Here is a 27,068-nt window from a genome sequence, read left to right on the forward strand (position 1 = left end):
AAAAATTGAGGGTGGGGGGGTTAGGGGTGTCCCACCCCCCATGAAAATAGCCTAAAACCAACACAGGACCAGTAGGTATATTCCCTGAAGAGTAGAATCCAATCGGTTCAGTTGTTACCGAGATCTTAAGGGACGGACGGACAGACATAGTGATTGATAGAGTAGCTTCGCTACTGATGAAGCCTGTATGAATTATCACATATTATTTATATTTATGAACATGCTACACCTCTATTCAATAAAATGTGTGTATATCATGTATATTTATTAAATTCTTTAACAAATTTAATTAACAAGTAACAAAGAGTCCATAAGAAGCACAACAAATTATACAAATATTTTAAAAGAATAACATTACACTGTAATATAGTTTAAATAACAAGAAACCTTAAACAATATTACAGGAATAATGTAGATAATCTTGTATTTAGTTTTTTATATTAGATAGCTGGAAAAATCATTTTTTATAGTAGTTAAAAATATGGTTCAAAATTCAAGTAACTATCTATCGATTCCTTTGTGTGTGTTTTTACTGATATGTTTATATGGAAACAGATAGTCGGACAACAATACTTGCTAGGTATGGAGTAGCTGCTCTACTAAAAAGGACTGATTTTTATTTCAGAATGTTTACTTTTAAAAAAATAATCAATATGATTTTATTTCTTATTTTCTTTGACCATTTTTCTAAAATTTTTATTACATCTTTCCATGGAAGTAGAAGCTGTTAAATATGCTGCAAGAACTGAAATATTTGTCTTTTTGATGATTTATTGTATGTATTTTACCCTTTATAGTAATTTTGTCGCAAATGGAATGGTTAAAAATGAAATTTATCAAAGGACTTAACCCTTTCGAAATTACAATTGTTGGTTGAATAGTTGGAACACTGTTAATTATGAACAAACCAATCGCATTTCATTAAAAGTAACCAAAGTTTTTGAGCCAAATAGAAAAAATTCTTATAAAAACTACAGATAACAGTGTAATTTGCAGTACAATACCCCTTACTCCCTAGGGTAAATACTTTAAAATATATGTACTAGATTTCAAAAGTTTTTACTTGCTTCAAATTAAAAATATTAGGTAGGTACCTATTAAGTTTTTATTTAAGCATATTGCATTGTTAGTTTATGGTTAGATAATATTTTGATTAAGTAACCTAAGTTTTATCTCCCCCAAAATAGATAATATTGGGTACCAGTGTAATTTCAGTCCTATGTCCTCTAGCTCTCTATTTTTGAAAGCGAAGCTTTTCTATAATTAGGGTCGGTTCGTCCGTACGTCCGTCCGTCCGTACTTCCGTAACGGATAGCTTTTTCCGTTAATTTAGGCATGTTAGAATTGTCCTATCGATATCAAATTTTGCATGGTGATTCCTTTAGTAGTTAGGTACGATTTAGAAAGCGTAGCAACTCTATAATCATTACCAAAATGTCCGTACGTCCATTTTAAACATGTTGATTTTTTTACTTTTTTAACAACAAATTTTTATGTGATCAAATCATCGGATTGATCTGATTTTTGGTATATTGATTCCTGGGACAACAAAGTATAATGTAATAAGCGAAGCAACTCTATAATCAAGTCCTAAAAATGTAAGTATGTCCAAAAAAATATCCTGTATCAAGCAGTTTTACAACAAATTTACTTATAATTTTGCTTTGACTCTTATAAATTTATATTATGATAATTAAGTTCTAACACTATACAAGTGTTAATGTCCGTTTGTCCTACCGTTTCAGTGCTTCGCTTTTATGGATGTTGTCATCCTTGTTCAAATATATTTAGTTAAAAAGATAAATTTCCTGTAAAAACAGTTGAAGAAATAATGATATTTGATCTTTTCATTCCTTTTATTTCCCTGAAAAAAAAATATAGGTAGGTAAATAAAAATTTAAAGAACACAAATATTTTAGTGCTTTCACACAAACTGCCAGTGAGTTGAGAACTGATACCCCCTTCGCCTTGTTTATTAAATAAATTGAAAATAAGGGTAGTAGATTTTTAAAAGCGAAGCTTTTCTATAATAAGGGTCGGTCTGTCCGTACGTTTGTAACGGATAGCTTTTTCGTTAATTTAGGCATGTTAGAATTGTCCTATCAATTTCAAACTTTGCATGGTGATTCCTTTAGTAGTTTGGTATGATTTAGAAAGCGTAGCAACTCTATAATCATTACCAGAATGTCCGTACGTCCATTTTAAACATGTTGATTATTAAAAATTTTTAACAACTAATAGGATCTAATTATCCGATTTATCTGATTTTTTGCATATTGACTCCTGGAACAACAAAGTATACTGTTATAAGCGACGCAACTCTATAATCAAGTCCTTAAAATGTAAGTATGTCCATAAACATTATCCAGTATCCAGCAGTTTTTCAACAAATTTACTTACAATTTTGCTTCAAATCTTATACATTTATATTCTGATTATTAAGTTCTGACACTATACAAGTGTTAATGTCCGTTTGTCCTACCGTTTCAATGCTTCGCTTTTATGGATGTTGTCATCCTTGTTCTACTATGTCTAAACCCAAAGGGGTCTATAAAATATCTGCGGTGGCCTAAACCATAGGAGCCTCCCACGACCTAATATAACCTTCCTAACCGGACCCGAAGTAATAAACACACAAATCAAAAACTACTCCCTCATTAATATTTTTTTATGTTTTTTATGTTTTTATTTTCAATTTATTTCAAAATAAATAAGGCCTCTAGTAAAAGTAATCTTTTATTTAGTAGATAGTTTACAGCCAAAACAAAAAAGAGACTCTATCCCCCCCTCCCCCTTAATAGTTTGCCCATTAACATTAAAAGGCCTACATCCTAACTATCAAATAAGAGGATAAATGTATGATAAAATCTGAATATTTACCTAGTAAAATATTTCTGTGAAAAATATGATGTAGTAAAGGTTATAGCCCCAACTCCAAGAGATTGTAATAATCCTCTACCCACACATTCACTATGTAAGGATCTAAATAAAACAATCCTTTATATAAAGATTTAAGAAATAGGTTGAAAACATAAATTTTATTAAAAAAAATAAGGGGGGGGAGGGGGTAATGCAAAATCTCGTTATCAATGTGTAAATGGCACTTAGAATTAGAATTTCGATCTGAAATTTTGCATGAGTAATCCTTAGTAGGTCTATTTTCCCCAAATCGAACAAAAAGTTTTTAACGTCTTACGGCTGGCGGCTCAGCCGTTTAGCCATTATGATTTTTTTTTTGGTTATTTTCAAGGAAAATCCATCACGTAATTTATGAAATAAAAATAGCCAAAAACTGCTAAACCGCTGAGCCGTTAGCCGTTACTTTTTCAACTTTTTGTTCGATTTAGGAAAAATAGACCTACCAAGGATTACTCATGCAAAATTTCAGATCGAAATTCGAATTCTAAGTGCCATTTACACATTGATTACGAGATGGTTGCATTAACCCCACCCAACTTTTTGTTTTTGGTTTCAAAATGTATCACATCCGCCCCCAACCCCCTTTTTTGATAAATTACTTTATAGTACCAAAAACATGATTATCTATGTAAGAATGTAGCTTTTTGCAGATACCTTAAAAAAAGAGAAGTACTTAATTTAACCTTCATTGTCAACTCCCTTGCCATCAGTGTTTCGGATCCGCATTGACTGTATGCGGATCCGGATCCTCCAAATTTGGTCAGTGCGGATCCTTGGACTCAAAATAATGCGGATCCTTGCGGATCCGGATCCACAACACTGCTTGCCATACTTACTTTTGTTCCGGAGTTGCTACTAAACCTTCGGCACTCATCTTTCCTTCCTGATTTTGAGCAACTATAAATGTATTAGCAATGATATCCATCCTAAATAAAAAAAAATATTTCAGTTATTATTAGTATCTAAAAAAACAAGGACAACTACATTCAATAACAGCGAAGCACAAAAAAAATCCAAAGATATAAACTACAAGAAAAACGTAACAGAAATCATAAATCAGAAGAATCGTCTTAAATAATTTCAGAAGAAAACTTTATTTTACACTAAAGCTAGGTACCTTCCTCTTCATTTACAAATAAACAACCCTTAGAAAAACTAGAAATTTAGTTCTAATGTTACCTAATGTCAAATTGTACTTGAAATCAGACAAAAACCAGCGAAGATATGGGGCGCTTTTCATAGAAGCTTTGTGCAGTTTTTGATATTTTAAAAAGAAATAGTAACCTAAACGAGAATTGTTGATCCTTTAAATATTTTCACACATACCCAGTGTTTTAAACATAGACATCTAAGGGAGGGGGGTAAAGGGATGTTTACCCTCCTCAAACCTTTGAAACCAATCATTTTCCCCCTCAAAAAGCTTGGACGTCCTTGGTTTAATGTAAGAATAATATCAATATTATTGTTGAAACACTAACCTATCCTAAAAACAAAACCCAACAATACATTAAATACAGATATGTAACAATACAAACAGGGACAGGTATTCATGTGATATTTTTGTAGATACAATATACATAGTAATAAACAATCTTAACAAATTTTAAAAAATAGATACCTAGACAACATAGGTATTAAGTTTAGATTGAAGGGAATTTAAAAAGTTGGTTTAAAAACAAAACAAAAAATACATGATTAAAATAGATTTGAATATAGTTTCGGTAATTGCTTTACAAGTTTTAGGTGCAATGCAGGCATCTTATACTTAAAAGATAAATAAATGGACAATAAAATGATATTTAATATACATCCAAACAAAATTTCTCTCCTTCTGTATCTTTAAAATTATTACCTACCTACTGGATATGTTCCAACACTACTAGCCAAAAACGAACCACTTTAAAAGCTAAGTACCCAAAGATTTTGGATAAGATAATGTGGTTAGAAAACTTTGGGTATCAATGACATTCATAAGTCTAATGTTCCCTCCCTCCCTGGGAGCAGTGCAATGTGAAAGTTTGTCGATAACTCTTGGTAGTTTTTGTTGTGAGCCATAATTAAGCTACAAACAAAGGCAACAGTGAATATCAAAGCTAAATAGATATAATACAAGATTCTGATCCTTATTCAAAAAAGGAAAACAGTGGAGGAACAATCTAGCCAAATTATTGGTTAAAAAATGTACTATATTATTACAAACGGGCAGATATTTTTATCTTATTCGTTTAAAGATTCAACTAAAGTTTTGATTGGGTAAATAATAACGTGTAGATATTTCTTCGCTTGTATAATGTGATTGAAGCCTTTGTGATAAATCATACATAATAAGTCAGCATGAATAGTTGAATATCTTGCTTAGGTAAACTATATAATATAGCTCAAAATTTCGTAAGTAAACAAAAAAGCTCCTCTGCTAAGAATTCCTTGTATTGTTTGACGGATTATTGTGTCTGATTGATCATCTATGGCTAGAAATCTTCTCAAAGCTAAGTTGACTGTTACATAATATTATGAGATTAGTCTCATTGTCTCTACATCACGTAACCTTTTCTATAATAATTAAACTACTACATAATCTTGTAGCTTTAGACCACACGGCTTGAATTTTATTTACATTTTGATTGGTTTCGAACATTTCAACGCAAAGAAAACAACTCAACTAACAAAAATGAGGAGAAAACAAAAGCAATAAGTAATATCAAAATATTTTTTTTTCAATCACGGTTTCGCATCCTGTTATTATCCGATTCCGTTTAATAAGATGTAAATTAATTTATCATTTATGAAATAATGTATTTAAAAATAGGGAAAAAACATGAAAAATCAGGTAGGTAAAACAAATGAGAAAATACGAAGAAAAAAGTGACCATAAAATGCAATTTTATTGACAATAAGACAAAAGAGTATCAACTCAACAAGGTATTGAAAAGTAAAGGAATGGAAAAAAAAAACACAAGATTTAGACATAAAATGGTACAATTATGGATAGCCGCAGTTTTTTAGTGTTTGGACCTAAGTAGTCATAAAGTAGAACGAGAGACTTTCTTATAACAACTAGGGCTTGCACTTTTGAACAAATGTTATAAATCTACAGTGGGGATGTATATCAATTTATTGTCCATTGTTTTTTCCCAAAAGATCCCTGATTATTTCACTTCATTAAAGTTTCAGTTTTACTCTGAGTATAATAGAGTAAAATATTGAATAAATACCTATTTGGTAGGTATTTCAATTAACCCAAATGTTAAAAATTTCTATTAGATAAGTAAAACAAAGATAAAACTTTCCCGAAACTCTTCGAAACCATTTAATAACTGGTAGATTTGAACCGATTCTCAACCGGTTTAGCCTGTGCCTTCGGCACCTCGGGGATAAAAATCTGGTTTTAATCTTATAATTGTACATTTTTATATCCGCAGAAAGCCGTTTATAATACTATGAGAGAATTAAATATTCTTACACTTTTCCATTTTCCCTGATCACACACACCCACACTATCTATGTGTAAAGCTTATAAATTGTAAAGCCATCAATAAACACGAGATCAATAGTAAACTGATTTTTCCATTAGCTTTAGTGCCAATAAATCCTGTCAACATTGTGTATAGATAAACAGGGATCTGAAGGGGTAAGACAATGAAAGATACATTGAAAAACAAAATTGACCCTATGCAGTTTAGCAAACATAAAAGATAAGTGGTTATAAAATTTTGAATGTCAAAGTAATAAACTGTCCAATGTCCCCTCCCTACCTTGAGAAAATAAATCAATGTTATTTTAAAAATTGAAATCAGTTTGTTCTAAACTATCGGGGAAAGGGGATTTTAAAATCCGCCTGCAGATTGTATTAAGAGGGTGCATTTCATACCCTCTTAAATTCTTGAAGGTCCCCAAACAAAATAAATTTTACCTTCTAAACACAGCAAAAATATCAGGTTCTAATCTTCAAAATGGCTTTTTTGATTATAAGCTCTTTACTTCAGTACATCATACAAAAAAAATCTGCAAATTTGAATGAAATCAACATCAATAATTAATAATATATTATGAAGAAAAAAAAAGATAATACATTTTTAACAAGCTTTTCTTTGTGACCGAGTTATTTTTTAATATTTTATGGCATTCATGAATTTATATATTTTCTTTACAGTTTTGCTTTAAAAATTTTAAAAGTTTGTTATAAATAGAATTTTTGCAAAAAAAGATGCTTTCAAACAAAAGGCAAGTTAATGCACTGATATCGCCTCCTTACTCCTTACATTTGAAATAAATTAAAAACAATTGATGGGGATATTTTTTATTTTTAACTAACTAAACCTAATCATAAAAAAATAAGGGGGAGATGGGTTAACAGTGCTTAACTTTGTTTGAAAACACTAAAAAAACCTGTTACGCATTCAATAATTCTTGCACTGGTTAATTTGTTAATGAAATACCTATTTAATCTTTGATTAGGAAAAATGACAATAAATAATTACAATGTAAAATAATACTTTATTTATTGCACTAAAAGTAGTTTTTATAACGTATAAAAACCCATTAAAAAATCTGCGTTTTCCCTCTAAAGTTTCTTGTAAGTACAGGAACCCCCTCGCCACATTTATTTATGTAAATTTAATATAGGTGATGGGGTTAGTTATTTTATAAGAATGAATAACCCCTGAGGGGAGCCTTAACCCTGAAGGGCTACCCAATGTGAGTCTGTACCCATTATAAAATAAACTAAGGCAAAAAAACTAGAAAACTACACCCCTTTATTTTCAATTTATTTTAAATTAACGGGGGAACGATGGGGGTTTACCGTGCTCGCTAGACACACCGAGAAAAACCGCCAAAAACTAAATATGACAAAATGGGAAAAATAATGAGTATGTTAATCAATTTTCATTATGCAATATTTGACTTACTTAAATTCTTATTTAGTTACTAAATAGTAATCTCTAAAATCCATTTTCAGCAATAATTTACAATTCAATAACATTATTTACCCTTCTTTGTACGTATAGAAAGTAATTAATAAGAAACCAAGAATTCATATTTGGTTTATAGTTCTAATAATATGAAAGCTAACTATTTTTTTGTTTTAAAGTATTCGCTTCACTCTCTAAGAAGGAAATATATCACAAATCTAAAAATAGCTTTATAACAGGCAGCAAAATAATTTTTACTTTATTTAAATCTCACTAAAAAATTCTATAGTTATCTAAAACAAATAACGTCTACAATAATCAATCTATAAACATCAAGATAAAAATCAGTGACTACAAAAAGATAAATCACAGAGTGTGTCCAAAAAAGGTATCAAAAAACTTTCAAATAAACACTTTGTGCCCATAAATAATAATGAAAATTAATAATTTAGAAACACATTTGTAATTGAGTATTATAGGGCCTACAAAATTTTTAATGTATAAAATCCTAATCCAAACATAAATAATATGTCAGTCGTCAGGGATACAGGGATGAGATACACAAATATATATTACCTACCTATTGTGTTTTAAAATGATTTTATAAATTAAATTTAGTTTTAAAGAGTTGTTAATTCAAAATAACCTCAACTATGAGAAAAAATAAACTAGTATTGTTATTGCCAAAAAAAAGAATATCTTTATGCCTTTAACCAATCCACTTATCCCTGAAAATTGTTAAAACTAATAAAGCAATAAATGCGTGTATAGTAATCTCAATCAATAATAATTTATATATCATGAACAAATCAACAATGAATTTCATTTTCATGCCTAATATCTAGAAATATACTTCTTTATTTCTAATAGGTATGACATATTTTTAATACAAAAAAACTAATATATAGATACTAAAAAGCTTTTGCATCATTTTAGTCATGTACCTAAAGATATAGCACCTAAAGAATAGTTATTTATCGCATCGGATTATAGACAGTTTTTCGCGGGTATATTCATTAGATGTTTTATCCTGTAGTCATTATACTGAAATTTTCATTGTTTAAGCCTTATTTAAATAATATAAGCATTAAATAAATATTGCTTTAGGTAGACTAAAATAAACAATTGAATACATTTAATTTTTTTAGGTGAGCAATCATTTTTTCTTCCATTTCTAGTAGTGTTTATTTTTGTGGGTGGGTAAATATAAAATTCATTCGGTGCTCTCAAAAACAATCAGATTTAATAGAGTATGAAAAAAAAAATTTCTTTATAAAATAGAAAACTAAATATTCCTAACTAATGTACGAAAATCAGAGATATTCCAAATATTTAAAAGTATATTTTGAAAACAGAAAAAAACTTTAAATCTTACTAGTCATAAGTTTATAATAACATTAAAAAACTTGAAAATCATCATTAACCCTCTCCCACTTTTATAATCAAGACTGCATATAAACCCTGCGGAACTTTCCTATGTCCTACTTTAAAAAACCTGACATAACCTTACAGAACAATAACAAAAATTATAGTTTGGGTTACAGATAATCAAAATGCAGAATAATTTAGTAAATTCAAAACTTAAGTTTCTTGTGTGTGTTAACAATTATATATTTGGTGGGTGGTGAATTATTTTCAGAGGTGCTTTGTGACGTATAACAAATATAAAACCGGAACATTTTTATTAAACAGCTGCCAAAACATATCAGAGTTTTAAAAATATTTGAATTAATTTCGACCTGATAGAGTATCACTTAAAGAATCCTCCTGAGTTTTAATTTATTGAAATGTGCTTGATTAATTTTTTATTCTATTAAACAGTAAACTGTGAATTCAGCAGAGGCGAGGAATCTTCATCCGTCTGAAAAAAAAGCAAATGGTAATCATGTTCTGATGCTTTTAAAGCACTGATACCCCTCACGCTCCTTTTTTAATTTTTAAATAAATTTTTAAAAAGGCGGGGAGGACAGAGTATAAAAAAAATTTTAGAAGGGCCAAATTGATTCCCTATAAAAAAGTAATGTAAAACTGTATTTTTTTGTGATTTATGCTTGCAATCATTTTTATTTATTACCCAAATCAGTGACAAAACAAGTTACTGTCTGGTAAAAGTGAATTTTTAAGGAATCTTTATTCCTAACCCATAGGTAATTATTTATCATATTCTAAAAAATACTAAAAGTTCAATATTTTAAATTAAATTCATGCAATGGACCAAAAAAGTTTTGCTTTTTCGGAAAGCTTTGTGTAGGTTTTCATATAAAGGTTTAAAGCTTGAAAAATATATTAGTTACCTCGTATTGTTTGCTCCAGTCTACTCTGCTGGTTTTCAAAATACCACCAAATCCCCAACCTTAAAAAATAATTATAAATTATTTTGTATTTTAAATGTACATTATAAATAGGTTCTCCTTTACAGATATTTTTACCTACTTTTTTTTGTTTTTTCTTTTTAAAATAAAATTGAAAATGGAATGTCGACTCCCCCTCCCCCGCCATTTCCTTAAGTGCCTCTAGGGGCGTATCCGCTAGTTCTTAAATAAAATATTTTACCTGTAACATCAGCTATATTATTGACCATGCCCTTGTTGAATGGAGAAATAACATTTCCCTGTCTGTTTCTTGTGAAATGTTTGTATCTACCCGCATTCATCCGTTCATTCGTTGTCATTGCCAGACATATAACCTGAGATAAATAATTGTGAAAAAAATGTGTTATTTGGTGTTTTCCTCAAAGTGCAATGAAATCCTCTTTTCTTATAATTCAAATAAATTGAAAAATAAGGGGAAGGTACTTTTATTCTTAAATGTGTAACCCCTGCTGTGGCTATAACCCTAGGGTTCCCAAACCTGTACCCAATATAGCCTAACCTATAATAAAGAAACAAACAAAAAGCTATACCTACCCCCTTTTTTCATTTTAATAAAAAAATAATGATGTTGGGGTTTCACTGCTTTACGAGTCGACAGGGCACTTACAAGGAAGTAGCTAAAATTATTATTTAAAGTTATTAGGTACTTGCAGACTTCCATTTACATGGTTTTATTCCATTTCACAAAATTTTGGGTAACCCAATATGAACACTGGGATCTTAAGGGATAAGGCAGTGGACGATAAATTTATATTTATCTCCTATGTCGTTGAACAACTGTTGTAGGAAAAAAATAATTGGAACCATCAATCAAAATTCAATAAACACAAATTTTTTGAGCCAACGAATAAGATGCCAGGTTTGTAATAATACTGTGGGTACCTGCTTATTTAGGCCCTGTCCCCTTCCTTCATGTATGATAAATGATAATAACCTGATAAAGCTGGCATGCAGTAAGACAAGATACCCAGACCGCATGGAACCCCATGTTGAGCATGACCCAGGTGACCCAGGGCTCACATACGGCCCCCTCCTTCACCAGTTCGAACCAGGTGACGCCAGCAGCACTGGAATATAGACATGCCTGCAAAAAAAGGTTTCTTTCATTTGGGATTAAAAATTTTTTTTTCTTTCGTTTATAACTTTTTTAGTGAGATTACAAATTCCTGATTTCATGTCAATCTGAAATAGGTACCTATGTAATCTTTTGGCGTATTTACTTTTTATAAAATAGTAACACCAAAGTTCAAAATATTGACACTCTTAACTATTTTTCAGTCAAAAAAGTCTTTTTTATTAGTAAGTAATCTTTAAAAAATTAAGGAGGTTTATTTTGTGTTCTAAATTAGCTCAACAAGGGGGTTAATATGCAATTTTGGCTGAGAAAAAATTCGTAGTATCGTCCCCAAGGACATGCTATAGAATACATACCTGAGACATGTAGACGAGACAGCCATAAACACTTAGTGGACAGAGTAGGACTAGGAACAGGAGAAACCCAAGAAAATAGGCGTGGTTTCTCTCACCGATACAGTTACCCACCCACGGACAATGGTGGTCGAACCTAAAATAACAAAGTATATTGTATTTCCACCAGTAGGGACAATTTAAAACAATCTTGCAAAGTCCAATCTCTTATGCAAGGAATAACGTAAAAAGTAATGCAAAGAGCTCAATATTCTATACAACTGTAGTGACAAATTAGAAAATTATACAAAGAGCTCAATTTCCTATACATACACCTCTGTAGTGACAAATCAAAAATTATTCAAAGAGCTCATTTTCCTCTACAAGAAATTTGATAAATTATAAAATTATGCAAAGAGCTAATTCTCCTCTACAAGAAGATAATAAATAAAAAAATTATACAAAGAGCTCATTCTCCTCTACAAGAAAATAATAAATTATAAAATTATGGAAAGAGCTCATTCTCCTCTACAAAGAAAATAATAAACTATAAAATTATGCAAAGAGCTCATTCTCCTCTACATGAAAATAATAAATTATAAAATTATACAAAGAGCTCATTCTACTCTACAAGAAAATAATAAATTATAAAATTATGTAAAGAGCTCATTCTCCTCTCCAAGAAAATAATAAATTATAAAATTATTCAAAGAGCTCATTCTCCTCTACAAGAAAATAATGACTTATAAAATTATGCAAAGAGCTCATTCACCACTACAAGAAAATAATAAATTTTAAAATATGCAAAGAGCTCATTCTCCTCTACAAGAAAATAATGACTTATAAAATTATGCAAAGAGCTCATTCACCACTACAAGAAAATAATAAATTATAAAATATGCAAAGAGCTCATTCTCCTCTACAAGAAAATAATAAATTTTAAAATTATGCAAGAGCTTACCTTGCAACACACCTATCACATACAGAACAATGTTTGGATCTGAGTGGACGTCTGACTAGACAGGAGCTACAGAAAACAGATGGGTCGAACCCTCCCCTCTCTGTTAACTCTATAATAGTCCTAAACACACAAATCATAGGTATTATATATTTATGATCATATTATATAAAGAAGAGGATAGAGCAGCTAGTTAAAATCAAGTTGAAAGTATTTTCAAAATTTTATTTGTTGTGATCTTTTTGCCTCTGTAACTATCTCCTACTTGTAATCTAATGCAAAGGGGGAACCAAGAAATATAGGGAAGTAGTGTTTTAGGTTTAGAAAAAGTTAAAATTCCTCCTGAACTAACTATACAACTTATCCAAGGATTTTAAAAATCAATAATATTTTTATCACATTTAGTGTGATTTTAATTTTTTTAACAGAGAGAATAAAAAAAGGAATATTTGTTATAGAAACAATAATGATTAATGACTACCTGTATTTGACCTCTTGACTACTCCTGATAATACCAGGATCTGATTTCCAAGTCTAAACATAAAAGTCCATATAAAGATCCCTGTGGCACTCCAAAATTAGTATAACGAACGAACAAAGGAACTGACAATAGAACTAACACCCAGACAATCGGAGTGACAAACTATTTGAGGAGCATCATTTTAGATATCAAAACGAAAAAGAATTGAAAATATTTAGGCGGGGATCATTTTTTTCTAGAAACGATTCCTCTTGGAATGGTGGTGGTATCCTTTCCCAAAAATGTTTATAAAATATAAACCTTCCCAGGACCTGTAAAAAGCTAAATTAGAAAGGAGAACGATATCGGTTCAGCGATTAGCGGTACAGTCAAACATACAGCCATCCTGTTACTTTTATATAAGGATTAAAAATTACTACCTTGAAAAAGTTATACCAAAGTCCAAGAGTGGAAATAAAAAAGAAAACAGTCAACATTGGTGATACAAACAGTTGAATATACTGAAATAATAAATAATAAGGGGGGGGGGGCGTAATGACATAAGCTCTTAAACCGTGAGCAAAATGGTCTAAATATTGAGCTAGACCCTTCAAACTTGGTATATAAGCCTAGTCCTATAGGTATTACATCTAAATGGCAAAAAAAATCCAAAATTTTTTATTTTTAGGTTAGGTTAGGTAAGAAAAACCCTGCGGAAATGGGGTTTTTAAGGCTTTTTTGGTCTATTTTGATGTGGAAACTTGCCTTAAATTGTTTTCTCTTAGGGTTTTAACTTAAATACACTGTATCTATTCATATGGACATTATTGAAGATGATTCAGCAAGTCGGGGACCGACCCCAGGGGGCTAGGTGGGTGGCCCGCAGGGGTTAAGTGCATTTTTTCTAATATTTATCTTGTTATATATCAAACTATAGGTTTTTTAGGTCAAGAAACTCAAATTCTGAACGAAAATTAGCATTAGACTGACTTGAAGCTAACCCCCCCGGGCTAGGTTGGTTTTCTGCAGGGCTTAAGAGCATTTACCTAACCTAACCTAGAAACTTACTTATATTTTTACAGGTTTTTTTTCTTGAATAAACTGTGTCTATTAATGAAGACTTTATTTAAGATGATCCAGCAAGTCGGGGACAGACCCCAGCGGGCTAGGTGGGTGGCCCACAAGGGTTAAGTGCATTTTTTCCAATATATATGTTGCGATACATCAAATTATAAGTTTTTTAGGTCAGTTAACTCAAATTCAGAGCTAGAATTAGCAAAAGACTAATCTGAAACTAGCCCCAGCGGGCTAGGTTGGTGGCCCACAGGGGTTAAATACATTATTTCCAATATAGATCTTGTTCTATATCAAAATAAAGGTTTTTAAGGTCAAGAAACTCAAATTCAGAGCTATAATTGGCATTACCTGAAGCTAACCCCTGCGGGCTAGGTAGATTTTCCACAGGGCTTATGTGCATTTTACCTAACCTAACCTAGAAACTTACTTATTCTTTTTTGTTTTTTTCCTTGAATAAACTGTGTCTATTAATGAGGACATTATTTTAGATAATCCAGCAAGTTGGGGACCGACCCCAGCGGGCTAGGTGGGTGGCCCACAGGGGTGTAGTGCATTTTTTCTAAAGTATGTGTTGTCATACATCAAATTATAGGTTTTTTATGTCAAGAAATTCAAATTCAGAGCTATTTTAAGCATTAGACTGACCTAAGGCTAACCCCCGCGGATTAGGTGGGTGGCCTGCAGGGGTAAATTTTCCAAATTATGTGTTATACATCAAACTATAGGTTTTTAAAGTCAATTTGGAGCTAAAAAAACACAATAGCAACCTGATGCTAGTTTTTTCGTGGTATGTGGTATACATTAAATTAAAAAATTGTATCCTATTAGCATATTAAATTCTTCCACCGCTAACATTGTACTATCAAAATTTAAATTCTTTCAAATATATGCCATATAAATGTAGTTTAACCAATTAACCAGGAAAAAATATGCAGTTCACTAAATTAAGTTCAAATGCATTTTGTGAAACTACCCCTTTGAATTTCTGGATCTAAAAAACCTATAATTTTATGTATGACAACTAAAAATGCACTTAACCCCTGCGGGCCACGCACCTAGCCTGCTGGGGTCTTAAATCTTAAATAATGTTCTAATAAATAGACACAGTTTATTCCAGAAAAAAACCATAAAAAAACAAGTAAGGTTCTAGGTTAGGTTAGGTAAAATGCACTTAAGACTTGCAGGCAACCCACCTAGCCCGCTGGAGCTAGCTTCAGATTAGTCTGATGCTTTTATTAGCTGTAAATTTGAGTTTCTTGACCTTAAAAACCTATAGTTGGATGTATGACAACACATACTTTAAAAAAAAATGCATTTAACCCCTGAGGGACACCCACCTAGCCCGCTGGGGTCGGTCTTCGACTTGCTGGATCATCTGAAATAAGGTCCTCATGAATGGACAGTTTAAAAAAAAATATTAAACGTAAGTTTCTAGGTTAGGTTAGGTAAAATGCACTTAAGCCCTGTGGGCTACCTATCTAGCCCGCTGGGGTTAGCTTCAGATTAGTCTAATGCTTATTTCAGCTCTGAATTTGAGTTCTTTGACCTAAAAAACCTATAATTGGATTTATCACATCATATATATTGAGGAAAATGCACTTAACCCCCGCGGGCCACCCACCTAGCCCGCTGGGGTCGGTCCCCGACTTGCTGGATCATCTTAAATAAAGTCTTCATTAATAGACACAGTTTATTCATAAGGTCCTCATGAATGGACAGTTTATTCTAGAAAAAAACCTAAAAAAAATAATAAGTGTAAGTTTCTAGGTTAGCTTAGGTAAAATGCACTTTAGCCCTGTGGGCAACCCAGCTAGCCCGCTGGGGTTAGCTTCAGATTATTATAATGCTTATTTTAGCTCTGAATTTGAGTTCTTTGACCTAAAAAACATATCATTTGATGTATCACATCATATATATTGGGGAAAATGCACTTAACCCCTGCGGGCCACCCACCTAGCCCGCTGGGGTCGGTCCCCGACTTGCTGGATCATCTTAAATAAAGTCTTCATTAATAGACACAGTTTATTCAAGAAAGAAACCTGTAAAAATATAAGTAAGTTTCTAGGTTAGGTTATGTAAATGCTCTTAAGCCCTGCAGAAAACCAACCTAGCCCGGGGGGGTTAGCTTCAGGTCAGTCTAATGCTAATTTTCGCTCAGAATTTGAGTTTCTTGACCTAAAAAACCTATAGTTTGATATATAACAAGATAAATATTAGAAAAAATGCACTTAACCCCTGCGGGCCACCAACCTAGCCCGCTGGGGCTAGCTTCAGATTAGTCTAATTCTTATTTTAGCTCTGAATTTGAGTTTCTTGACCTAAAAAACCTATAATTTGATGTATCACAACAAATATATTGGGAAAAATGAACTTAACCCCTGCGGGCCACCCACCTAGCCCCCTGGGGTCGGTCCCCGAATTGCAGAATCATCTAAAATAATGTCCATATGAATAGATACAGTGTATTTAAGTTAAAACCCTAAGAAAAAAACAATTTAAGGCAAGTTTCCACATCAAAATAGACCAAAAAAAGCCTAAAAACCCCATTTCCGCAGGGTTTTTCTTACCTAACCTAACCTAAAAATAAAAATTTTTGGATTTTTTTGCCATTTAGATGTAATACCTATAGGACTAGGCTTATATACCAAGTTTGAAGGGTCTAGCTCAATATTTAGACCATTTTGCTCACGGTTTAAGAGCTTATGTCATTACGCCCCCCCCCCCCTTTATTTCATTAGGTATGAGTTATATTATTGATTATCTCTCAATTAAAACCACTTTAGGTAATTGTTCAAGTTTACCACCCTAAGGAAGCTTCATATAACTGCCAAGATTGTTTCAGTCTAATTTTATCACTCAATTTAAGTCATCATAATATCGGTTTTAGGCTGTTTTTCTTCCCCCTTCAAATACAAGGGCAAAAACACAAAAATCAATGTTTCAAAAACATTGTATTCTTTAAAAATATCAGGTTTGGATTATAAAATAAATGTATTTTGGTACTTAACAAGATTCATACAATATAATTCAAAATCAAAATTGAGGGCTTAAATCTAAATGCTTTAAAGATGTTCTTAGAGTTAACCAATTCTAACAACTGAAGATTCATTTTAAAGCTTAATATAAGACATTTTAAAATTCGTGAATCTTTTTATCAAATTACAGAAAAATGTTGTAAATTACATTGGGTTTTACAGTGCACAGAACAGTCATATTGCAAAAAGGAAAAATAATAAAATGATAATGAAACTCTCTATGAAATAGCCATCCTACCATGTGTCGAACTCACTTAATAATCTTCGTATTAAAAGAACAAGAAGGTTCTGGTTATGGGTTCGATATATATAAATCTCACATACCTTTATCCATGTATAATACATCCAAAAGAAAGTGGAAAAGTAAATGCCCAACGGGAGATGGTTCATAATCCTCTCATCAAATAAGAAATATGAGGTGCCGTTTACAAACAGATACACAAGTACAAACATACCTAAACAAAAAAAGTAAGTTTTTATAAAAAAAAGTCCTATTATTCAAAGTAATAAGATTCTCTTATCGGAAGCTAAATATTTCGATTACTACTGAACAGATTAAGTTCTCCATTTTTGGGAAACTTTACATAGGTCCTGGGTTGATTTTAAGCCATTTTTCTGCTTTTCTCTAAACCATTATATAACAGAGCCCCTATCTATACGCTAAGAGCGCAGCAGCAAGGAATTTCATGTACAACATTTCTCATGTTAATGTTTAAGAAGCAACGAACTTTAAAGAGGATATTACCATCATACAAAACACATGACCATTATCGATTGACAATCAATACAACTGTAGAATAGCAAAGCTTCTATAGAAATTTACTTACCCATTTTGACTAGATAGTCTACAGAAATGCTGAGGATCGTGCCAATAAAGAAAAATGACAAGAAAGGCACCATGCTCATTGCTATCGAGTGCACCTGAAAAATCAAGTTAATACATTACTAAACAACTATTTTTTTTAATATGGTTAGATTAATGATTTTATGAGAAAAACTACATTAATCACAACGTTTTAAAATTACCATCCATCTTGATAAATAAATGAATAATATCACTAAAATTAGCGCTGTGTCTAAGTATTTGATGACATAGGTATATTGCCAACTCATTTTACATTTCATTCTTCACTTAACAATATCTTAGAGAAACCTATATTTAACAACAACAAAACTAATACAAAGAAAGCCTATGGGGATAATTGGATAAAAATATTCGAGGGGCGGAAAGACCGGGCTTACAAAACTGGTATTATTAATATCATTTCCATTTTATTATCAATAAAAAGTTGTCTATATTAAGATAAGACACATGATTTTTCAGTATGGCTTGGAACCTGTTCTAATCCATCAGATATTAATCGGTTCCGAAGCCATAATTGAAAAGTTTTCCTACCTTGCGATTATCTGCAAACTTTTTAATTGGGTTTGTACTCGGAGTATCACGTGACTTTAATATTATATTCCTGTACAGTTCAACATTCAGATCAATCAATAAATAAAAGAATATTTGGCTAGGGAACTTAGGGGTTAAGACAATTGATGTGCGCCCTGTATCAAGATGACAACATACATAAAAGCGAAGCTATGTAATGGTAAGGCAACGTACTTGTAGAGTGTCAGAACTGAATACCTAATGTCTAAGTTAACGAAAAGAGCTAACCCTCTCGGACGGACCCTAATTATATTAAAAGATAGAATTTTTTGACATGCGTAAAAATTTTATAGAAATTACATAGATTACGTAAATAAAAAACATAAACAATAATTCCTATATTTGAGAAACATTTCAATAGCGGTACTGAAAAAGTTATAATAACTATAAAACATAATTCTCCAGGGATCTTAAGGGATGGGACGAAAATCAATATGCATCCCTTATGATAAACAAATATCATACCTTTGTAAATCAAAATTAATGGTCGAAAAGTTTAGACATAGGGATAAGAAACAAACTTATCAAATTTCAAAATGAGTACCAAAAGTTTTAGAGCAAACGTATAAAACAACATGGTAAAAAAACTTTGAGCACCAGTGTAATTTACAGTCAAATATTATCTCCCTCCCTCCCTGCATTTCTGAGAGAAATAGACAACTATTGACACATTATAATTGACAAAATGACAGATAAAAAGTGAGAGTAGAACTAAGAATAATGATAAAATTTAGAAAAGATGTATCTTATAAAACTTTGGGTTAAAAAGCATGGGCGCTATCCTCTTAGAATTTTTTTTTCAATTTTGTAAACTTTAGTACCTTCCCCCCCCCCCCCTTTTTCCTTTCATTGTCCTTTAACTGGATATTTAAAGTGTATAAGCGTAAAAAGAACTAAAATTGCAGAGACTGTAAATAACACTGGTAGGTACCCAAAGTTTTATAAAACCATATCTCATTCGAAGAATCATTGGTTAAGGGAATTATGATAAGTTGGAACAAAAAGTGTCCAAACTTTTCAACAAATATTTTTAATCTACAGAAAGGGTAATCTTCTTATCATTATTGGTGATGCATATCAATTTACATAGGATTGTCTTACCCTTTGAGATCGCTGACTAAATGGTCAAGTTCATTATGTAATTCCAAAAATCTTTTAGGGATTATTTGATTGATTGATTGCATGCCTGATTCTGTATGGTAGCCAGTGTACAGATCCCTGGTTATGACTGTGTTGTTGCTGTGGGTAGCCAGCTCCCCTACATTTAAGGACAGTTTGGGGCAAGTTTTTAGTAGCGAATAATCAAAATATCCGTCTGAAACATTTCGGGGGAAACGTAGTGTTTTCTGCTTTTATTCAAGATAGATGGCGAAAATTTTATGGCCACAATTCGATCATTATGGAGCATATTTTAAAGTATAAAACATGTCGGTCAGACTGCTGTTAGGTAGTTTTTGCAAATTACTACTGATTACCAGATATCTTTGGTGTTTGTGGACAAATTTTTAAAATTTGTGTCGATGATAGCATCAAAATTAAATATTCCCTTATTCTAAGGGACTATTTTGTGTCAATATATAAAAGGACAAGTAGCTTTTTTTATTTTTCATACATCTTTCATCTAGTTTTGGGCTCAATTCAATTATTTAAAAGACTAAAAAACTATCCATGCCTGTCATTTCCACGCCCTGACTTGTCAGACTTGGAGTTGAGTTGGATAAGATCTGCAGGATACTCACCCTAAAACAATTTTATTAATATTAGTTGCATGTTGTACAAAAAGATTTAGTGAAACTTTTACACATAATACCCTGTTGGCCCGGGCAACAACAACCCACCAACACACCATATTTTGGAATAAATTGAAAAAAGTTTGTCTGTGTTTACGATGTAAGGTTAGACGATATTGGGTACTGGGTAGCTAGTCCAACAGGGGTTAGACATAAGAAAAAAAAACTATACAGCTTACTTTTAATCTTATTTCAAATATTATAAGGTTAGAGGGGGAGGGGTGTCCATTTCCCGATATAAACTTTAAAGGGAAACACCTAATATTTAAATGATTTTTCTTCAAATTTTCCTCCACGTTTTAAATAGAAAGTAGAATTTATTACCCTTATTATACCTATACCAGAAAAATGATATATTAAAATAAACCCCAAAACAATCAAAGTGCTTTTTGGGTCAAAATAAGACACAGTGGTTTAAACTAATTTAACCTAATATTTTCTCTGTTAAAAATATCTCAAGAAAGTGGTACCTGATTATTTTTCATGTCAAGAAGTCCAGAATCTTTGCCCTTATTGAGTAGTTGGGTTGCAGAGCTGCTACTCTTACCAATTAGTGCCCAATGTAAGGCTGTATTCTCCTAAACATGTGCAATATCCAATTAGGAAAGTATTATAAATTTATATAGAAAAAGTAATAGTATGTCTCTTTGTCTGTAACAAAATGTCTCGATAAGCACTGGAGAAATATGGAACCCCTTAATAGTAAAGATTCTTTCGTGTACTGTACATTTATGTATATAGATATTATACCTGGACTCTATCCTTCATAGTAAGAGAAGCTCCTAGAGTAATAAGAAGTCTAGCAGGATCTATAGTACTAGTTCTATAGTTAATATATATATAGTATACCTGGACTCTATCCTTCATAGTAAGAGAAGCTCCTAGAGTAATTAGAAGTCTAGTAGGATCTATAGTACTAGTTCTATAGCTGCTCCACATTAATGCCGTCATTCCATTTGCATCCTAAAAGTAAAAATAAGATTTTAAAAAATGCATAGGTAATCCTAATATAAAAATAATAGGATGTGTCTGTCAGTCTGTCTGTAACTTTTAAACTCGTTGAACCGATTTAGTTCTCCTTTATAGTGAAGCTTTATGTGTTATAAACATGATCTCTCATTCGTTGGCTTAACAACTTTGAATTCTTTTAATTAAATCGCAATTAGTTGTTTCTAACTTTAGGTGTTCAAAATTTTCAACCCATGATTTTATTTACAAATAAGTTATTTTGTTTGTCATCATTATGGATATATATCAATTAATCGTCCGTTGTCTTATCTCTTACAATCCCTGAACCGACCCCCAACCCATTCCTACCTGAGAATTTACACTCTGTCCCTTAGCAATGAGGTATGCCACAATGGCTGTGAAGCCAAACTGTGCCGCCAGGTGGAGACACGTGTATCCTTCCCTGTCCTTGATGGAGTAGTCTGCGCCGTACTGCAGCAGCATCACAACTATCTGTGTGTGTCCCTGCCGCGTGGCCCAGTGCATCGGGGTCGACATTAATTCTCCGCCTATTGCGTCAACTTCAGCTCCTAGATGAATATAGTAGTATGAAAATTGGATGAAAAGTAACGGGGGTTCTATGTCTGTCCCCGTAAAGTTAAGAACGACTGTAATGATTCAGTTCTCCATTTCAACGAAGCCCTATAGAGGTCTTGGGTATATTTTTATCTTTTCTTCTCTCCAACATATAATTGTCCTTATCCTTAGAGGCTAAAAGTGCTACTATACTTTTAAGAGAGGACGTTCACTTTTCATTTAAGAAACGACATAGTCTTACAATTAAATTTCTTAGGTTTACAATGTCACAGAGAAAGACAAGCAAACATATAAAGACCATTTTTCTCTAAATAGTTTAATAAACTTTAGAATAAAGGAAAACCATATCGGTCAAGCGATATCAGTAAGAGATTTTAAGATACAGACATCCTGTTACTTTTATATGTGTATTACCTCTCTTAACAAAGTATTGAACAAGCTCTCGTCTATTATTAATAGCAGCCCAATGAAGTAGAGTGACATTGTCGGAATCTCTAAAATTGGAATAGATAGTAAGCAAAGCATCAATAAAAGTCATCGGACGGTAAATGAATCCATCCCTTTTGTCCGACATTTTAATATATTAAATTCTGCCTTGGGAGGTTGGCCAAATTTGGGGAGAAGAGAGGGATTAAAAACAATTTTAGTAGTAATTTCTTTTTCTCAAACTGGCAAAATATGGTTTAAGAGAAAAATAAATAAAAGGAAAAACTATTTTGCATCAAACAAATATAAGCCTATTAAACATATTTATATTAGGTAGGTATGCATATTATTTTCTACGAAACAATTAAATTTAGGTAATTTCAACTTATCTTACCTTTTGGTAACATCAAATCCATTTTCTATAATTTCTTGAACTCTAAAGAATATATGCAATGAAAAATAACATTAGCAACTTTAATGATAAAAAATCAACTTAATTTTGTTTAGATAAAAAGTAAAAGAGGAGCGTATTAGACGTAATTTCTGTAATAACTAAAGTGACTTTAATATATACTTTCAATATTAATAATTTTCTTTAAAAAATGTACTATTTTTGTAATTTGCCTTTTGTTCAAAATTTATGTTTTCTAGTCTGCTTTGAATAGGGTCTTTGAGCTCTCATTTTGTACATATGTTATTCTGTCATTTATTATACCTAGTTAAGGTTTTAACTTACCTTTCGAAAGCTCCATACTGTGTTGCTTTAACAATATCAAATTCACTTGAATCAATCTCATTTGATCTAAATAAAAATAATGCTTGATTAAAACCTCTAAATACGGTTGTTAACAACGTAAGGCCATTCCTTTACAGTAGGTACCAAGGCACCCAAGCTATTAAAGACAATCCACCCTTTAATTGCAAGATCTTAGTCTGGCCATCATAACCGTAGATGGCAATGAAATACGCATGCTTGCAGGCCAAGGTATCTTTAGTTATGACGCACTTTGAGCTGAGATTCGAAACTATCACCTCCAATATTCAAATATATAAATCATATGATTACAAATGATAATGCAAAAAAAGTTTTTGTTGAGGCAAAACATTAAGGACTTCAAACCTACCGTTTAGGTGTAGGAGGTTCAGTGAAAACTGTTGAGCCACTGTGCTCTATGCCTCCACTTTCACTGTAAAAAAGATATTGTTACAAATATAATCTATCAAACTTTTCCTTCAATAAACTAATAACGGAAAATTGCGAAGAAAAGAGGTAAGAGATTTAATTGGACAGGCTAACATATATCTTACCAATAGGCATCAAATTACTGCATAGAACAACCTATACCTATACGATAAATAATGCGTAACACGAATATCCTGCTAAGAGTATGTTTTCAAAAGTAAATCTTAGTCGGATTCGTTAGGAGTGGATTCTGGTGTTCCACAACTTTTTCTAGAAACTCTAAACAGACTGACGGACGAACAGATCTAGGTTGTCAATGTATATGCACTACAAAAATGAATTAATCACCTGATATCACAATAAGTAGAGGGAACAAAGCCCTGTGAACACTTATCTTCCATAATTAGAATTTTTAGTTTTAATTCTCGTAATACATTATTTTCTGTAATTTTAATAACTGTTAATAATTTCAATTTCCATTAATTTCACATTTTAGTCTTGTTAGGTAACAAATAATATAATAACAGATTTTTAAAAATGTTAATATTTTTTTAAAAAATAATAAAAAGCTCAAAAAATGATAATAAAAATTTAGCTCTTGTTCAGTCAAAAAAAAATAAAAAGGTAAAAATTTTTTTGTACAATTAATATGTTTCTAACTGCATAGGTAGGTTCTATAATAAGATCAACTGGTTATAAACTATACACAATTATTAATTGCATATAAAAAAAAACGATTTTGGTCCCATATTTTGACAATCTATGAAAAATGAATTCTATAACAATAAATCAGGAAGCATATAATTTGTTTGTAATGAATTAATGACAAATCGCACCATTGTTTATATAGTTTTTTTAGGCACATGATATTCTTTACAAATATTGAACAGCTATGTTGTGTAGTATTTAAAATCAGTGTTAGTTTAAATGACAATTTCAAGTTTTAAGATACAATATTTTAATATTTTGATGGTATTGGTAACAAATATTATACTATTGGAGATTTACTTTTTGGTTAAAAAGAGAACTTTTGAATATTTTACAAACTTAACAAGGGTTAATAAAAGAAGAAGCACCTTTTCTCTTATCTACGGAGGTTTTATTTTAAACAAGAATTGCACAGAAAAAAAAAATATAGAACAGAAATTAATGGATAGGCAAATGAACAAAAATTTTGCTTACTGGAACTTTTATTTTAAAAAATAGTATTAATATTGTAATCACAGTTGTAGTGTAAAATTTTTCGAGCCTGCTTAAAATATGACAAAAGATGTATCGTTATAATTCAAACCATTCTGTTAGGCTTCATGTTCTACGATAAATTATTGTACGTGATGATAAACAAGATTACCCCTTCTGATGGAAAGTTAAAGCACTATTATTTTGGAGTCAGCTAATAAAAAATTCAATAAAATACCCAAAGAAAAACCCTAACGAATGAGAAACTAAGGTAATAAACCTTTTGTACCAGGGTAATTTACAGCCCAATGTCATCTTCCCCCCTGGTTTTAAGCAGGACAACTGACAAAATATTATATTAATATGAACTCTACAGTAAAAACAAAAAACTATTTTTTTTCTTCATAAAGGGGGGGGTTTTTAATGCAACCATCTCGTAATCAATGTATAAATGGCACTTAGAATTCGAATTTTGATCTGAAATTTTGCATGAGTAATCCTTGGTAGGTCTATTTTCCCTAAATCGAACAAAAAGTTGGAAAAGTAACGGCTGGCAGCTGGCGGCTCAGCCGTTTAGCCGTTTTTTGCCTATTTTCAGGGCAAATTCATCATTAATTACGTAGGAATCAACTTTTAAAAACATTTTTTTGGTTTAATTCATGTTAAATGATAGCAATAACCATTTTAAAAATTTCTAGTGCCAGCTGCTAAACGGCTAGAACCGGCTGAAAACGGCTGGGAGCCGCCAAGAGTATGATGAGTAGATAGGGCATGTGACATGTCTAGGGGTAAGTTTTTATGGTTGCTGAGCTCAAAAATGCTACCAAAAATAGTGGCAGCCCATCCATATGGCAGCTGGGTAACAGCTGCAGCTCAGCTGGTAGCGGCCAAGAGTAGAATAAGTAGATGGGGCTTGTGAAGTGTCTTGGGGTAGGTTTTTATGGGTGCTGAGCTCAATAATACTACAAAAAAAATAGTGGCAGCTTATCCATATGGCAGCTGGGTTACGGCCGCTGCTCAGCTGGGAGCGGCTAAGAGAAGAATGAGTACATAGGGCTTGTGACGTGTCTAGGGGTAGGTTTTTAGGGGTGCTGAGCTCAAAAATACTGCCAAAAATAGTGGCCGCCCATCCATATGGCAGCTGGGTAACGGCTGTAGCTCACCTTAGAGTGGCCAAGAGTAGAATGAGTAGATAGGGCTTGTGACATGTTTAGGGGTAGGTTTTTATGGTTGCTGAGCTCAAAAATGCTACCAAAAATAGTGGCGACCAATCCACATGGCAGCTGGGTAACAGCTACAGCTCAGCTGGGAGCGGCCAAGAGTAGAATGAGTACATAGGGCTTTTGAGGTGTCTAGGGTTAGGTTTTAATGGGTGCTGAGCTCAAAAATACTACCAAAAATAGTGGCCGCCCATCCATATGGCAGCTGGGTAACGGCCGCAGCTCACCTTGGAGTGGCCAAGAGTAGAATGAGTAGATAGGGCTTGTGACATGTTTAGGGGTAGGTTTTTATGGTTGCTGAGCTCAAAACTGCTACCAAAAATAGTGGCGACCTATCCACATGGCAGCTGGGTAACAGTTACAGCTCAGCTGAGAGCGGCCAAGAGTAGAATGAGTACATAGGGCTTGTGAGGTGTCTAGGGTTAGGTTTAAATGGGTGCTGAGCTCAAAAATACTACCAAAAATAGTGGTGGCCTACCCATATGGCAGCTGGGTAACAGCTGCATCTCAGCTGGGAGCGGCCAAGAGTATAATGAGTACATAGGGCTTGTGACGTGTCTAGCTGAGCTGTAGCTGTTACCCAGCTGCCATGTGGATGGGCCGCCCCTATTTTTTTAGTATTTTTGAGCTCAGCACCCCTAAAAACCTACCCCTAGACACGTCCACAAGCCCTATCTACTCATTCTACTCTTGGCTGCTCTCAGCTGAGCTGCAGCCATTACCCAGCTGCCATGTGGATGGGCCGCCCCTATTTTTTTTAGTATTTTTGATCTCAGCACCCATAAAAACCTACCCCTAAACATGTCACAAGCCCTATCTACTCTTCATACTCCTGGCCGCTCTTAGGTGAGCTGCGGCCGTTACCCAGCTGCCATATGGATGGGCAGCTTCTATTTTTGGTAGTAGTATTAAGCTCAGCACCCATAAAAACCTACCCCTAGACACGTCACAAGCCCTATCTACTCAATTTACTCTTGGCCGTTCCCGGCTGAGCTGCAGCTCTTACCCAGCTGCCATATGGATGGGCCACCACTAATTTTGGTAGCATTTTTGAGCTCAGCACCCATAAAAACCTACCCCTAGGCAGTAGACATGTCACAAGCCTACCCCTAAACATGTCACAAGCCCTATCTACTATTCATACTCTTAAGG

The 27,068-nt window shown here is 32.6% G+C and overlaps 2 protein-coding genes across 3 annotated transcripts; both read right to left on the reverse strand.

Annotated features, from left to right (window-relative positions):
* Positions 1-207: 207 nt before the first annotated feature.
* Positions 208-6,923, reverse strand: LOC145329473 (uncharacterized). 2 transcript variants are annotated; one of them, XM_080173640.1, is made up of 6 exons: positions 6,830-6,923; positions 3,756-3,845; positions 2,881-2,982; positions 1,809-1,864; positions 635-745; positions 208-274 (listed from the first exon to the last, which is right to left on the reverse strand). In XM_080173640.1, exons 2-5 carry the CDS (start codon positions 3,842-3,844, stop codon positions 660-662), a joined length of 333 nt encoding a protein of 110 aa, XP_080029766.1. In that variant the 5' UTR covers position 3,845; positions 6,830-6,923; the 3' UTR covers positions 208-274; positions 635-659. The 2 variants fall into 2 exon arrangements, with proteins under 2 accessions (XP_080029766.1, XP_080029765.1); XM_080173639.1 differs by lacking the exon at positions 208-274 and having other exon boundaries at positions 600-745.
* Positions 6,921-23,959, reverse strand: Hip14 (palmitoyltransferase Hip14). Its single transcript, XM_080173636.1, has 21 exons — positions 23,866-23,959; positions 23,459-23,521; positions 23,071-23,136; positions 22,729-22,770; positions 22,323-22,402; positions 21,681-21,901; positions 21,213-21,326; positions 20,834-20,941; positions 20,246-20,313; positions 19,760-19,831; positions 18,535-18,604; positions 17,966-18,059; positions 17,463-17,593; positions 13,467-13,547; positions 13,048-13,100; positions 12,570-12,689; positions 11,633-11,765; positions 11,136-11,285; positions 10,383-10,515; positions 10,124-10,182; positions 6,921-9,690 (listed from the first exon to the last, which is right to left on the reverse strand). The coding sequence occupies exons 1-21, from the start codon at positions 23,916-23,918 to the stop codon at positions 9,643-9,645; spliced, it is 1,959 nt and encodes a 652-aa protein (XP_080029762.1). The 5' UTR covers positions 23,919-23,959; the 3' UTR covers positions 6,921-9,642.
* Between the last annotated feature and the right edge of the window lie 3,109 nt (positions 23,960-27,068).

The sequence above is a fragment of the Acartia tonsa genome, chromosome 10 (assembly GCF_053477335.1).
Source record: "Acartia tonsa isolate MP-2025a chromosome 10, ASM5347733v1, whole genome shotgun sequence".
Lineage (NCBI taxonomy): Eukaryota > Metazoa > Arthropoda > Copepoda > Calanoida > Acartiidae > Acartia > Acartia tonsa.

Coding starts and splice junctions, on each gene's coding strand:
- LOC145329473 (XM_080173640.1), bottom strand. CDS start 3,844: ATGGATATCATTGCTAATACATTTATAGTTGCTCAAAATCAGGAAGGA. Junction 2,983..3,755: donor GTAGCAACTCCGGAACAAAA/GTAAGTATGGCA, acceptor TGTTTTATTTAG/ATCCTTACATAGTGAATGTG. Junction 1,865..2,880: donor TCACAGAAATATTTTACTAG/GTAAATATTCAG, acceptor TTTTTTTTTCAG/GGAAATAAAAGGAATGAAAA.
- Hip14 (XM_080173636.1), bottom strand. CDS start 23,918: ATGGAAGATAAGTGTTCACAGGGCTTTGTTCCCTCTACTTATTGTGAT. Junction 22,403..22,728: donor GGATTTGATGTTACCAAAAG/GTAAGATAAGTT, acceptor TTCCAATTTTAG/AGATTCCGACAATGTCACTC. Junction 20,942..21,212: donor CTATGAAGGATAGAGTCCAG/GTATACTATATA, acceptor GCACATGTTTAG/GAGAATACAGCCTTACATTG.